The 15828-nt window shown below is 36.3% G+C and overlaps 1 protein-coding gene across 10 annotated transcripts in view; it reads right to left on the bottom strand.

Moving 5' to 3' along the window:
* Positions 1-15828, bottom strand: part of CDC14B (cell division cycle 14B) — a 78003-nt gene that overhangs the window by 37198 nt on the left and 24977 nt on the right. For 2 of the 10 annotated variants that reach the window (XM_058828286.1, XM_058828282.1), the window contains 6 exons: positions 14963-15050; positions 14400-14630; positions 12507-12645; positions 12214-12367; positions 11351-11451; positions 1737-1853 (listed from right to left, as the gene is read on the bottom strand). In XM_058828286.1, coding sequence (XP_058684269.1) covers positions 1737-1853; positions 11351-11451; positions 12214-12367; positions 12507-12645; positions 14400-14630; positions 14963-15050 — 830 coding nt within the window. Of the gene's footprint in view, positions 1-1736; positions 1854-5956; positions 6026-6155; positions 6369-8747; positions 8894-9030; positions 9124-10401; positions 10706-11350; positions 11452-12213; positions 12368-12506; positions 12646-14399; positions 14631-14962; positions 15051-15828 lie in introns of those variants that run through there. The other 8 variants (XM_058828288.1, XM_058828287.1, XR_009276296.1 and 5 more) reach the window with 7 other exon arrangements.

Raw genomic sequence — 15828 nt, 5'->3', positions numbered from 1 at the left:
ATCCATTAAAATTATATGATCATACCAAAACACCCTTCAGAGGGACCAGCACCCAGTGAGCCCTCTCAGATTATAAGACAATTAAGAACTACATAACTGTGACCAAAAAAGGACAAATTTGATTAGTGGATGGAAATGTAAATGTAACTGAACTTTTCAGACCTCCAAAATTAGAAGAAAAGAAACGGTATATGGTGAAGTATTTGGGGTAGAAGTTTTAGAAAATCCATTAAAATATGAAGGAAGTAATTTGTGAAGTTTGAGATCCACCTGGTCCTTGGCCTTCAGAATCGTAAATCTGGCAATACACCTAAAGAACTTCTTAAGAAATTAATGAAATCTTCTGTGAACTCTATTTTAGGGATGCTGTTTTCTCCTAAGGAAAGGTATTCACATCTCACACAAAACAAAGGTCAGCTTGGAGAAATGATTTCCAGGAACTGAAAATCTCTCTTCAGATTACACACATGAATGAATGCAGCTACAAAATGCTGCCAGCAGGTTAGGTTAAAACAAGGAGAAGCATGAAGAATTAAAACAGCAGGCAGAATCCCATCAATTCTATTTGACCGAAACTGATGTGGTGAAAATTAGGCAAAATGGAGAAAAATCCCAACCAACCAAAATAAAAACCTGGAAAAATACTATTGATTTTTAGTAAAATACCTATTTCAGAAAAAAAGATATTATTTTTTAATACATTGTTCAATAAAACAAAACTAAGTCACAACTAACAATTCTCTGAATAGAATTTACTGCAGTCTACTGACTATTTCTACTGATTAACAGAGCAAATTTTTCATAACTTCATTACCTTCAAGGTAACAGAATGAAGAAAGAGAAAGATGAACTCTGTGAGGAGAAAGCTGCAAAACAACTTAAAATTTTCAGTGATATTTATAAATCTAGCCACATAACATAGGAAGTAGTTATGTGCCATCTTTTACTCTTTCCAGTCAAAATCTCTTCAGCACCTGACAGACCCATTTGAAAATTTTTCACTAAGAGTTTAAGACAAATTCCAGTACATTGTAAACAATGGAAATTGTCTGGATATTGTTTTAAACTATGCTCTCAGGCTCATCTTTTAATGACCTGAAGAGTTGCCACAGAGGGATGTGATCACATGCATAGACAAAGATACATAGCAGTAGTCTGGCCATATGCTTCTGGGCCAAAAGGCACTTTCAGACTTGCATAAACCCATTAGAATTTAGGATTTCATTAAGCTTTATCAAACAGGTCTAGTTCAGATTATCAGCCATGCTCTCAGTAAAAAAAAAAAAAAAATCTCATAACCAGTGTACATAAGCTTTTTATACACTTCACCTTTCCACAACCACTGCATTTCAGTTGTCTATTGAATTTTTCATAGTTTTGACTTCATGCATTTACTAGTATTTGACTTAATGCTGTGAGGAATTTTTCCATCTCTTACTCCAGGCAGAAGGGTTTCATGTTACCAGAATCCCTCATCTTCAGTAATTCTCACTCACATTAGGAATTCCTACATAAAATTCTCAAACTTGGAAGACTGAGCAACATAAATAAATTACCTAAGATGTAAGGTTCCAGATATTTTCAGTACACGACACAAACCATGTAATTGTTTCTCACTTTCCACTGCCAGGAGAAGGAGCCGAACTATGGCAAAGCTCCTGCCAGCAGTGGATACAACAGCTCAATGTATTTGCCTAGAAAACGGTTACAGGATCTGTAATGAGGGAAACTCTCACCTTTTTAAACTGTTTTTTCTTGCAGCAGACCTGGTAGTTCTTTTAGTAATGTCTGTACTGTCAGAAATGCTAGGTTCAGAGGTTTTATTTTTCTGAACACTGGACTGCAGAGTTACTCTGTAAAGAGTAGGAAAAAAGAAAGATTATATAATTGGAAAGTTTCTAAAACCACTGAAAGTAGGGTGTTACAGTTGCAATAGGGCTAACAAGTATCAGCTGGCTTCTCACAAATCCTTCCACAAAGCAAGCTCATCTGCCTGAAACATCCTTCTCTTTCCTAATACCCCTGTTATAGTTAGGGTAATGTGAGTTATTTTTATTAGGAGCATACCAATTTGCTTTGCTAGTTGGTTTTGTTGGGGTTTTTTTGCTTTGAAAGAATCGATCAAATTAATAGTTTTGAATTTTGCATTAGGTATTTGGAAGACAAAAATACCCAAACCAGCATTTTAAATTACGCCACAAATTACATAAAAAACAAAAACCAAAAAATCAATGTTAAAATCTGAAGTATGCAACAAAAACAAACATTATTTTCTAGACTGACATAGAATATACAGAATAAATTCAGAATAAACCCCAAGTAATTCAGTTTGTGAAGATCTAAGCCTAATCTCCTTCAATTAACCATGAGATATCCCCTTCAAATAGGAAAATCATTGCAAATATTAGCATTTTGCTCTTAGATGGAATTAATGCATTTGAAATATTCAAAACTCAGCTTTATATGCTGGTTGTACTCAAATTCTTCTCTAAAAGAATCTAATGCAATCTATTAACTACTTCTTAAACAGGCAGATAAATCCTAGTGCTGTTTACATTAAAAAAAATTTCCAGATTGTGAAATGCAAACAACTATTTTTATCCACCAGACAACTGGTTCACAAGAAAACAAAGTCTTTTCCTATATGCTTGTAGTGAAATTACGATACTATGTAGACAGAATGTGATAACTGGTCAATGAAGTCCATGGATATCTATTTAGTGCTTCATTTTATACATCTGTTTTCTATTCTATCTGTGCAAGGTTCCAGCTATGAAAGTATGCACCATTTTAGAGATTCTGACCTAAGAGTAACTTAGTTACTACTCTTTATTCTCCTGCTATTATCAGACCCTTAATTTTCAGTGGCTTCATTCAGTCCAATCGTATGAGCAGATTACATTAGACTGGAAATCAAAACCTTCGTTAAATTGTGTAAGTTACAGTCCGGTTGGTTAGTACTCTGAAGAAACTACTTTCACAGAATCCTATATATGAATACTGAATGCTAACTTTTGGAGCAAAAGTGAAGAGGAATGAATATATGGGGAGAAAATACACATTTATATATTCATGTAACATACTCACCAAAAACAAATGGAAAAAAACCTCCAATGTTTTCATTGTTTTATATCAGTTTGATTTCAGAATTAGAACATACATTTGAGATAACACAATTTCATCTAAAATATATTCTTTATGCAGTAAAACTGATCAGCAACATTATTTTTTACTATACACTTCTTGATTAGCAAACAAACACCTAAATAACCACAAATTTAAAGTATTTTTTGTACTTGAAAAAAAATCTCTCTTAATAGTTCAGCTTTGCAAATTATTGTTACTCAATTTGCAAACGTTCAAACAAAACTGCCAGTTGCCCTGAGGTAAGATTCAAGGTTTCTATGACAAGTACTACCAAAATGCAATGCAAATTCTACTGTAAACACAGGACATTCAAAGCTGAGGGAATTGCTTTCACAGGAGGCAGAAAAAGCCACCCCCAGATACCTTCAACCTCATATCATACTTCTTTAGCTAGAACAAATTCTTTTAATGAAAATGTCTTCCCTGCATGCCCAAGGTGAAAACATTTAAAACCTGAAAACTTATGCTATAGTTTCTACTGTGATTGTGAACCAGTTTTAACAGATTCTAATATTAAAATTTTTTCTTCAGTGCCACGGTAATCATACAGAGCGAACAAATTCAGTCTACCACACTTTCAACCAAGCACTAAAAATTGCAGCAGTGGTGAAATAAGACTTGCATTATACCTTTCATCTGTTCTGACAGAAACTCCTAGAAATGAACGGAAAAGCACAAAGTCTGCTTAACCTCATACCATTTAGTCACTGAAACAGAAACAAATCATAGCACATACTGGTTAAGTAGTGCTCATGCAGCCAGAAATATGGAAAAATCATGTTTTCTCCTTAAATACATACATTTGGTCTTTTTCTGCATCAAATGCATGCAATATACATATAAAAGAAAGCAGAAGTTATTGGAATACAATCTTTGTAATCTTTCTCTCATAAACACACATTTTTTATAGATACCATAAGTTAAGAAAATTGGTCAATGTGCATGGCTTAAATCCGTATACTTATCTATCATGTGTTGTGACCTGCCTCAAGGAGACGAAGTGTTACTTTTAGATAAGCACTGTCCCACCCCAAACCCCTTGTAAAGGGCGGCCCAGGAGTTCTGATTGGGTTTGAGACCCTGGGGGTTTCTCCCTTGCTGTGTTTCTAATGGTCCCTGATCCTGAACTCCACCCTCAAAGGTGTAAACCCTCGGTTCTGTCCCTCAAAAACCCCTGCTGTGCCTCTGTTCAGGGCTCTCTGTTCTGGACCTGAGTTTGTTCCAATGCTGAATAAATCATTTCATGAGCAAAGGCCCGTCTCGGTTGGTGTTCCATGCTGGTCCCCAGAATCCTGTGGCTTCCCTGGACGAGATCCTGAGGTTGCGGACTGCAACAGACATGAACCGAAACATGAGCCAACAGTGTGCCCTTGTGGCCAAGAAGGCCACTACTTTTCTGGGGACCATCAGGTAGAGTATTGCCAGCAGGTCAGGGGAGGTGATCCTTCCCCTTTATTCAGCCCAGGTGAGGCACACCTGGAGTGCTGTGTCCGGCTCTGAGCTCCTCAGCATATGAGAGACACAGATCTGCAGGAGAGAGTCCAGTGGAAGGATATGAAGATGATGAGGGGACTGGACATCTCTCATGAGGAAAGTCTGAGGGAGCTGGGTCTGTTCAGCCTCCAGAAGAAACAACAGAGGGGACCTCATCAATGTCTGTCAGTATCTGAAGGGGGTGTTAAGAGCCAGGCTCTGCTCAGTGGTGCCAAACAATAGAACAAGAGGTATGGGGCACAAACTGATGCACAGGAAGTTCCACCTGAATGTAAAGAACTTCTGAACTTAACACCTGAACTTCTTTACTGTGCAGGTGACCAGATGTTGGAACAGATTGTCCAGAGTGGTTGTGGAGTCTCCCTCACTGGAGATTCAAGAACTGTCTGGACGCAGTCCTGCGCCATGTGCTCTGGCATGACTCTGCATGAGCAAGGAGCTTGCACTGGATGACCCACTGTGGTCTATTTCAACATTATCCATTCTGTGATTCTGTGAAGCACTATGAATTATCAAGATAGCACTTTGCAAAAACACTTAAATATTCGTATTTTCAACACATCATAAGGTAGCCTTTACTTCCAAGAGCATTTCATCTTATCCATTCAAAACTAGGAAAGAAAATAAAAGAAGCTATAAATAGAAATGTGACTTAAAATAAAAATAGCCACCATGAAGCCAAAATGACCATAAAAACATCCTTGCAAGTTTGCTGCATTTACCACAGGGAGATAACAATATGCTTTATGGGATCAGCTCAGAGCCAGCTGTGAACAGAGTAGAATCTTTAACGTCATCTGCTCTTCGGTTGATATGTCATTTTTACGCTTCAGATACATGCAACTTTTCTGGCCTACTCTACAGTAAAGAATAATTGAAATCACTGTGAACGAAACACTTGCTAAATTATCACACAGACATTTTAAAATCAGACTAGAATTCTAGACTTTCAAGGCTGATAGCACTTCAAGGAAAACAGACAAGGTACCATTTACACCGCTGTCTGACATGTTGTTACAAATAAACACCCAGAACTACCTTTGAGCCTGACAACTGTCAGCTGAGAAGCAGCAACAGTGCTATCACAGCTTTCATTAGAATGTTACTGCACATATGTTAAAGGTGAGAAGAAACTAAAGTATGGAATTTTGGTTAAGCACAATTAGACTAACAGCCTCACTTGACAGCAGGTTCAATAGATAGGTTTATAACAGATGTGAGATGAAGCCATGGTAGAGGAAATCCTGCCAAAATGTCAGCAGGAAAAAAATATCCAAAACTATGTTAGAGAAGTGTAAGATCTCAGGACACCTACCTTACTGCTTTGTAGCTGTTGACATAAAATAGTATGTCATACAACCTTCAGAAACACCAGCAAACACATCTGATGTACAGAAAGGTTTTCTAACTCAATGGGATTTGATTAAAAAAAGAAAACACACAACCAAACACAATAACAAAAAACCCTACGAAAACCAAACACACAAGAAACCACAAAAACCCCCCCAAACCAAACCAAACCAAACCCCAACACCAGCAACAAAAACACCAAAAAACAACAAACAAAAACCAAACCAACAAACAAACCAACCAAAAACCCAAAAAACAAACCACCCAAAACCTCAGGCTACAGGATATTGTAATAGTCACACTATTAAAACATACATACTAAGAATTTTTCATCTCCAGTTCATTTGCAATGGAAACATCACTTGGTAGCTCTGATCCTAAATATATACCACAAATAGCAGACTAGTTTATACATTACTTTCTTATTCAAGCTAATACCTTGACCTTTAAACAAATAAAAAGTTGTTTAAATGAAACACTGTTTGTGTCAGTAGCAGCAACTTTTAAGTAACTCACAACTTTTTTTCAGCATTTAACTCAGTGCAGGGTGGAACACAGGCACACCACCAGGACACAAAAACCCAAACTCCACAACCTGAGACAAAATCCACAAAACTTGAATTGCAAACAGCACAATACACATTGGACAGAAATCAAGCCACACAACAAGCTTTTTTAAAATATGGGATTGCAATATCCTAAGCACAGATAAAGAGAAGAGAGGTTACACAGATGCATGTCTTTGTCTGCAAAAGGCATTTTAGTCTTCACAACCAATCTGGGCAACCTGTCTTACAAGGTCTGTTTCTCCTTCATCACCTCATGATTTTTAAGAAAATAGACCTGAGACCTCAACCACTCTTCCAAGTCATTGACAGGCAACAAGTGACTCATAACTCCTCAGCATATAAGGCGCCAGCCAACATAACTTCCAGGCCAGCCCAGACTGATCCATGATCCTTGCTGATAATTTGATCTCTTAAAACACAAGATATTTTAGCCACAGAATGGAAAGTTAGGCAAGCTTTTAAGAAAAGCCTAAGTGTTTTCTCTCCCTATACTTAAACCAACATTGTATGATTGTTAATCCAGAAAATCAAGCAGCAGCACCAGTAATTGGAAATTCACAGCAAATGGGAATAACCAAATTGCTCGCATCATATCACATCAAACAGTCCTTTTTCCTCTAGCAAGGAAAAAGTAATTCGAGTTTTTTGACAGAACACACACACAGTAAGAGAAAGAAAGGATGACAGTTGATGGAAATTGACCTTACAGCACAGTACAGCAAAACAAAGCACAGATTATTTTACCTCTTTAACCTGTGCTTTAAGTTTAGCTTTTTAGTATGTGCTCAGAAACCTGAGGTCTGACTCAGAGACCACTGAGAAAAGAAACAGTGCTTCATTCAGTGTAAAACTTAGAAAACATACCTCTCATGTTATTTGGAATAATGCCTCTCAAGTATCATATTTGACAAACTTAGGGAGAAAAATTAAGCTGAAGTGATCTTCTTTATAATTTTTTTCTCAAAAAGAACAGATTAAGATGACCTCAGTGAAGGTTAACTGAATAACTAACCTGTCCAAAAGTCTCCCAGTTCTCATTCTATAGTTATTCAGTAGGTTAGCAGAAAGAGTTTCATGCTTTTTTAAAAGTGCAGACAAAAGGCTGCAAGGCCAAAGGTAAGGATGACAGAAAATCTCAACCTTCATACCTGTCAGGAGAGAATCCCTATTCTTACTTAATAAAAGACTTTCTGACCATTTTTATTAATCTGAGAGCACCAAGGCTTCAAGCATTCAAAGCAAACATTACCCAAAGTAACCATTCTACTTTGAGAGTGGTGATGACAGATGAGCTCCAGGGAGACTCAAAAACAAGGAAAAAAGTTCATTTGCATTTCCTGGCAGTTCTGCATGCTGTTGGAATTTTTGTTTGACCAAAAGATATAAGTTGTCATTTGATGAAAACACTGCACCTTTTAAGTAGAAGCAAGTCACAGAAATCACTACAGCTACTCTGATGAAAGTGAAGAAAGAGTGAAAACTGAACTCAAAGAACTGGTGTCATTAATGTTTTCTCAGCTGCTGAATCCAAGTAACAGAATAAAGGAAGTAAGTAGTCTCCTAAAGTTCTAGAAAACATAATTATGAGCAAAAGATGATGAAACCAGACTGGCTGGGTAAACAAGTGAGCATTGTCCTAACACTGCAACCTGCCCCATCTGCTCTTCTGTCAAAAAGGTAAAGGAAGTCATGTTTTATGCCATGGCATATAATATTTGATCTCTTTGTAGAAACCAAACATTTCTAACAAATTCTAATCCTTGACATTTTATGGGAATAAAAGAATGTGCTGGGAAACTAGCCTACTTTACAAGTTCATGAACTTCAAAGTAAAACTGAAGCTAACATCTGCATCTGCAATATGCAAAGGATCGTATTTTAAAGCAGTACTTTTTCTTTCTTACAGATAATTTTGCTTACGTACTTTTGCTTATCTGCAGAGAAGAAAAGCTTCAAAACTAAAAATTATTTTAACTATAAGAGCTCTTTGCCTTTGTATATTGCAAGCCAGCCATAAAAATCACTCAATTATTCTACAAAATATACACAAGAATGTAACAAAGCCAGAGCAGTGAAATTCACTCTTGCAATAAAGCAAGCAAGAAATATGACATGAAAACATGCATTTGTGAGACATAGTAGACAGAAAGTGTGAGCTATTGTAGAGAAATGGAATGGGACACTTACACAGTGGCTCTCTTTCAGGGGATCCTGATGGTTACTATGTTCTTAAACCATCTAGACAGAATAGCAGGCTGGGCAGAAGGGAGCCACAAACAATCCACCAGATGACAATGCTACACAGTGTAGACACCAGCATAGCTAGGAGCCATCTAAAAAGGGATTGGAGGGGGAGGTAGAGATGAAAAATAATCAAAAGCAAAAGCTATTGGTGCATTTTAGCTTGTTTCAAGTTCTTCAAAAGGAAGAGGCTCTAAAAGCTTTATAAACTTTGCCAAGCATTTCTTACTTTCTATGACTAACAATCCATGCAGCCATAAACTGTAGTACCCATGAGCTGCTGGAATCAAAGCAAATCTTCTGAAATCCTCACCAAAGTCACCTATTTCAAAGAAAGTCTGTATCACTCTTGGAAATAAGTGCACACATCTCTGACCACTTGCAGCCATCTCTAAAGCAGTTGGATCAGCCTGTATTCACACATCCTACTTCACAATCATACATTCTGATAGTAAAACATTACATCAGAGACAGGTAAGGTTGCAGAAACAAACAACTTATGTAAAAAACCTAGATGATGGGGTGTATTACCTTTCCATGTAAGAAGCAAAAGCCAATTCATAATCCTTTGCCACAGGATTAATTAATTAATATTGCTTATTAGAACACATAAAACACCCAGTCATCAGCGCATAAAGAATTTATACAGCCAACTTCAATACACAGTCTATAGAAATCCCTTGTGACTTGAAAGTAAATAATGTCTCCAGTTTTTAAAGACTGTAACTGTCCAAGCTTCTGATGCTCTTACTTTGCCCTCCCACTCCCCTTCTTTTTCCCTTGGAAATAAAACTATTTGGAAGATTAAGAATTTTCCTTTTCTTTGCTTAGATACAATTTCAAAATTAATTTGAAATTAATGCAACTTCACTGCAAGAATAATTATTTTAACAGACTAAACTAAAAAGGAAGGGGATAGACACCTCTTGTAGTATAAAAAACTTCTGACTCATGTAAGGCAGCCAAATATTCCTTGCAATAAAACAACAGTAACACAAATATATTTATGAATTTACACATTCATTTTTCACCAATTTTTTTCAGTACAAGTTGCAAACCATAAAAATAACTCAGGGGAACAGAAAGAGGTAAATTGAAATTCCTTGAGCAACAATGCACAATGTAAAAACCAGATATAAGCTCCAGGTCAATTATTTTAAGTCTACACAAGTACCAGCTAATTAGAGCAGACATGTTGCATAACGTTTCATGAGCCAAATAATATTTTAATAATAGATAGGTCTTGTATTAAGAAGGTATTAAGACAATGGCTCTGAATAGATTACCACACAGTCCACATTCATCATATGAAACATACAGGAAATGTGGGACAATTAAGTACTTGACAACTAAGGCAGTTCTCTGCCTTGGAAATGAATCTGCAACGTAGTTGTTTTTTACTGTGCTATTTGAGGTAACTGAGGTGATGTGTTTTGGCATTTTTTAAATGTCAGCTGGGCACAGTCTTTGTTCTGAGTATGTTGTTTCTTTTATGGCTGTCTGTATAAATGATAAGCATGAAGAGAAGACAGTAATTTAAAAGAAAAGCAGAAATCAGACATAGCAATGTGTGAAGGTTTCCAAATATATATTCCTTTACCTTCAGCATATTTTTACTACATGCTTCTCACTTTTTCTAAAAGTCTGATGACAGTGGTGATCTTGAAAAAGAATTAAAAAGAAAATAGAAGTGCCAGCAAGGTAGCATCATCATATCCTACAGAAGGACAACACAACAAAAGTCAAGTTTTTTTGTGACTTTGGTGATGTGTCATCTGCAGAAGTCTGACAGCCAGGGGTCACCACTCCTTTCCTAGCAATCAAATGAGATCCAATGAAGTTTTGCAAGTGTTGCATTCTCTTGCAGTTTAAGGGCAGATAGAAAGATTTCGTACCTACAGTTCCTACAAGGTACAACAGATGCAAACTACCTTTTACAGGTGGTGTTTCAGGACTTGCCTAAAATGAAAAGACTAGCAGTTTCACTGACAGAAATGCACTTCTTTGAATTTGTTTACTGGAACAGTGACTACTTGACCTTCCAGATCTACCAGACATTATTACAAAGCCCACAGGATTTAGGGAAAGTTTTTTCCCACGGGGAAGAAAATGAAAGGAAGCTAAAAATCCTTCTTTCAACTCTTTTTAAGTAGCTACTTCAAACACCAGCATGTATCTAATTTGAGCCAGTCAAACAAAACCACTAAGTGTCATATTCTTTCATTTTTATACTACCACAGAAAAGACACGGGAATGTTTGTGATTAAATTAAAAGCAAAGCGTCCAGAAGTGCTATAGGAGCTTGTAAAGTGCTGAATACCACCATCAGAAACTATGCAGAAAACGAGAAATTCAGTCACGTAGTTCTTCAACCAAATTGTTCTGCCTACTCAGCACTCACCAAGCCTTCAAAGAGATCGTGAATCTCATGTTTGATTTAAGGGAGCAAAAGCAGCATTGATAACAAACATTTGGGGGCAATGGGAAGTATGCATGAAGAAGAGCATAAAAGTGTTTCTGGCATTTTATATATTCAGAAACTGACTTACCCTAGTGGAGATGCAGTTGGAGCTCTTGCTTGCCTTCTGCTTTTCAGAGCACGAAGCTTATCCCCTTGTGTTAAACAGTTTGTTTCATCATCATCACTGTACTGGATAAGTGGAGGAGGGAAAGGGATAAATCAAGATTAAATATAGACACTTCAATGTTTAAGAATTAACCTTATTTTAAAGTTTAAAATTAGAATTATCTCAACAGGATAAAGTCAAAGGAAATTCACTTGCATAAATATAGTTCTGCTCCTTCCAGTTTCCTGTTTGCTGCTTTTGAAGCTGTAAACCATTAAGTGGTGTCATGAATTACATGCATCAGAATATTGTCTGAATATGTTTAAAGCATTAGAAGCAATATATTATAAAATCTTTTCTTAGGTACAAGTATGCTCTTCACTAAATACAGCATTTCCCTCCTCCACTTGCCTTTTCAAAACAGCAGTACTGTCTTTTCCAAAAAGCACCATCGAAAGGTATTACGGAAGTTGCAATTACTTAGAAATTAAAATGAGTAAAAAAACTCACCCTTTCATCCCCTCCCTTTAAATACACACAATGAGGCAACAGACAATCCAAAATGAAATCAGTATTTTTGATTGCAGAATGTGAATAATTTTTTTCTATTATTGACCTAACTACAAAAGACTAGAGCATGATGATGCTTCTACTTCACCTGTGTTCTAAACTCCATTTTTCATAATTGCTGTCTGTAGTTTTCCCCCCCATATTCTTTTATACAAAAAGGGTGAACAGAAAAAAATTTGATTAACAAAGTTTTAGTGTACCCACAGGTTTTTTCAAAACCTGAGAGATTCTCAACAGTTCCAACTTTTACAAGAGCACAATATTTGGATGGTTACCAGTTCAATGTCCTTTTGGATGGTTCTCCTGTTTCTTGTGTTATTAATTGAAATATCATCTACTCCTGACAGAATTCTTGTTACAGCAATTTTATGGTTTCCTTTCAACTTTGCACGGAAAATATCCCCTTCTGTCCAAAGTTCTGCCTGTTTGCTATCATAACATGGAAAAAAAGGCCCAAAATACAACAAATTAACACTGAAGATTGTTAAGTGTACAATAGAAGAAGAAGAAGAAGAAGAAAAGACATCTAGATTTATTTTTGGCAATAATTTACACTCAATCTACTTACTCCATCAGGAAGTGCTGTTGTGGTCCAATCACAGAACCAGGTCTATTTATCCTGATCCAGGCAATAGTTTCAGCAGCTGTCATCCGATAGTGCTTCATGATGTAACAAGCAATAAGTGTGCCAGTTCGTCCAAGACCAGCTGTGTAAGATAAAAGAATGGCTTCTTTTATATATCCATCTTCATCTGGAATCTGCTGTAACTACAGACACTATTACTTGGACCAGACTAATTTATCAGAACAAACCTCTACTTATCAAATAAGGTAAGGGAAACTTACTCTTCAATCTTTTTCTTCATATACAAGGCTACTAACCCACTGTTCATATTTTTTTGAGTGAGGGAACTTTCCAAAGCCAGCAAATTTACAAATGTCCATTAGTCTAGCTAACTTTATTTACCTATCTATCTATGAGTATATATGAAGATATGGGAACGTTTTGAAGCATGGGATAAAACAGTTGGCTTTTTTTTTTTTTCCAGAATTCTCCCAGCACCTTCTTGCAAACTAATCATACACTGCACTGAAATCAGATGTTCTTCCAGCCCCTCCTCTAATGAGTCTCTTTAACTCTGAAGAAAAAGACAAATTTTGCAATAAGCAAGTCTGACCACTAGCTAGGATAGGCAACAACTACTCCAGAGTGAGAAACCTTATTTAAAATGGCCCTCAAAACAGTTCTATTTACCTTGGGAAAGATGAGAAGTAAAAGAGGACAGCTCCAGCTAAGTGGCGTCTCTCATCAATCACTTGCTGTACATGCAAATCACACACTACCTTCTCTCATTTAACAACTGACTGATCAAAACCAGTGTAAAATCGTCTGTATAACACAACACAATCACAACCACAACCACACAGAACTTCTCATGACTCGCCCAGCTTTAGAAACAGCCTACAAGTATTCTACACCTCCTCAGGAGTAAGTGCAGGCTAGACACCATTAGTATGACATCTACCAAGGAACACCTTAATTTGAGTTGAAAACAAAGCACTTGTATCATTCATAGTCAGCATTCTGGCATAACCAATTAAGTGATATGCCTGAATTTATCACCTTGGTGAAGAATAAGAGTATGCACTTGTTTCCCCAAAGTCAAGATGCTGGTTTCAACAATTCTCTCACTTTCCAGTATAATTCTGTTAAATACAGCAAATGGATGGCAGATACAGGAACAAAAATGCAGTCTTTGCAGGTCCAAAGCAAACAGGTTAAGAAAAGGCCCTTCTACTTCAACCACAGCATTATTAAGTACACTAGTGATGTGAAGTTGTGGAGAAGAAATGTGTGGCAGACTATTAAAGACAGTGTTTGAAGGGAAACATACTGCTCCTAGAATCACATAAAACTGAATAACTATACTAGCTAGCTTCATTGGCCAGGCTCTTAAAATCTTCATAGTCTAACTCTGTAGGAATGGATATTCAATGCACGCCCAAACTAGTATAACAAGTTTCTGAGGGATGAAGACTTTGCTGGTTGTAGAAGAATACTTATATATTTTAAGGAATCTCCCCAGAATGCTGCACTATTTCCAAAAGTTTATGACTTGGTATATTTAAACATGTATTTTCAGAGAGAACTTGACAGGACTTCAAATGCCTATTCAAAGCATCCTCTGAAAGTACTAATACTTTCTAGCAGAAAGAGCAATTAATATTGGAAATCTTACTTTCCCTAATCTTATTTTGGGAATGGCTGGGAAGATTTTTCTGGAAGTTATCAAAATTAGAAGATGAAGTGCTGAACAGAACCATAGAAATAATTTGAATAGAAAAGTAGCAGTTTGGCAGAGACATCAATAACTAGATGTAGTAGAATTATACTGCAAAATACCTCAGGAATTGTAATTGTAAGCATCACTTGTAATATAAACTGTTTTTTACATCATACCTTTGCAATGAACAGCTATTACACCTTCAGCATTTTCACAAATATTTAGAAATGTTTTAACTATAGTATCACTAGGTGTGCTTCCATCAGCAAAGAAGAGATCAAAATGCTCAAATCCAGCATCTGTAAATCGTTTGGCATCATACAATTTTTTGTTGAGGCGTATTATAGTGGTGACCTTATGTTGCTTGAAGTATGGGAAATAAGCCTCTGGAGCATGGTGGGGATAGCCTATTTGAGAACAGAAGATAAAAAAAAGAGAGTAAGACTTAAACTGAAGAAATAGAAAAAGACTACAAAACAAGATATGAAAACACTTTGAAAATAGAGACAACATAAAGAAACAGACTTCCATAAAAATGGAATTTTAATACAATCACCTAGGTCAGATACAATTAAACCAAGCATTAAAATTTTACTGCTTAAAATTTTTCTTATAAAAGGAAAAGAGCCAAGGAAAAAACACACTGTTTGAGGAACAATTTTTAAAGCTTGTTCTTACTGATAACAATCAACTAAGAAAGCAGTGGGCTTGTGCTCCCCACCTCCTTTTTTAAGCATACCATTTTCAATTTTACTTCTTGAATGAGGTCCACTGAAGGCAATGAATTTGTTTGGTATTATCCAGTTAAAATCTCCATTTTCTGCTCTCTGTCAAGAGAAAATGCTTGGTTTATCATTATCCCTGTATTTTCAGGCTTTTCCTTATTGTTTCAAAATACATGCTAGATAGAATTGATGTATAATTTTTGTCAAAGGAAGTTATGTTAGTTGCCTGCTTTATTTTTCATCATGAGGATGACAGATGCTCTCAACCTCATGTTTCTCCCGTGTTCCTGTCTTTCTAAATCAGAGTTTTAGAACAACACAACTGATGCCCTTCAGATGAAGAGCAACTTCCAATTTTTTATAGGATTCTAAATTTGTCTTACCAATTGGTCTTACCTTTGATCACAAATTAAGTAATGATTTTTTAAGCTCCAGGAGCATTTAATTTTCTCTTTACAGATATCTGGCAGTGTTGCATTTCTGAGACTGCATGCAGTAGAGAGTTGCAGTCCTTCATTGTCACAATAATTTCCTATGTCCTAAAGCAAATTTTATGCACTTGGAGTTTCCCAGCCCTGTTTCCTTCTTTACTTCAAAGAGTGTTATGACATTTTTGCCATGTGTTCTCAAATACACACTTTGATTATTCTCTAGCATTCAGTTAGACTTGAGCTTGTAAGCCCTTTAGTTTTCCATCAAGACTGCTCAAGAATATCCAGGGTTTTAATAATAGAGACTCACATTTATTTCCATTTTGGTTTCTGCTTTCCCCCGTGTTTGAGCATAATTATGCTTAAATCTGAATTTAGTATTCTCTCTCTGACCATGAACCTTTATTTACCTATCACAACTTAAAGAGAAAAAACAGAAATGGAACTTA

Source organism: Poecile atricapillus, chromosome Z, assembly GCF_030490865.1.
Source record: "Poecile atricapillus isolate bPoeAtr1 chromosome Z, bPoeAtr1.hap1, whole genome shotgun sequence".
Lineage (NCBI taxonomy): Eukaryota > Metazoa > Chordata > Aves > Passeriformes > Paridae > Poecile > Poecile atricapillus.
This window is presented reverse-complemented; position numbering and strand designations above follow the sequence as displayed.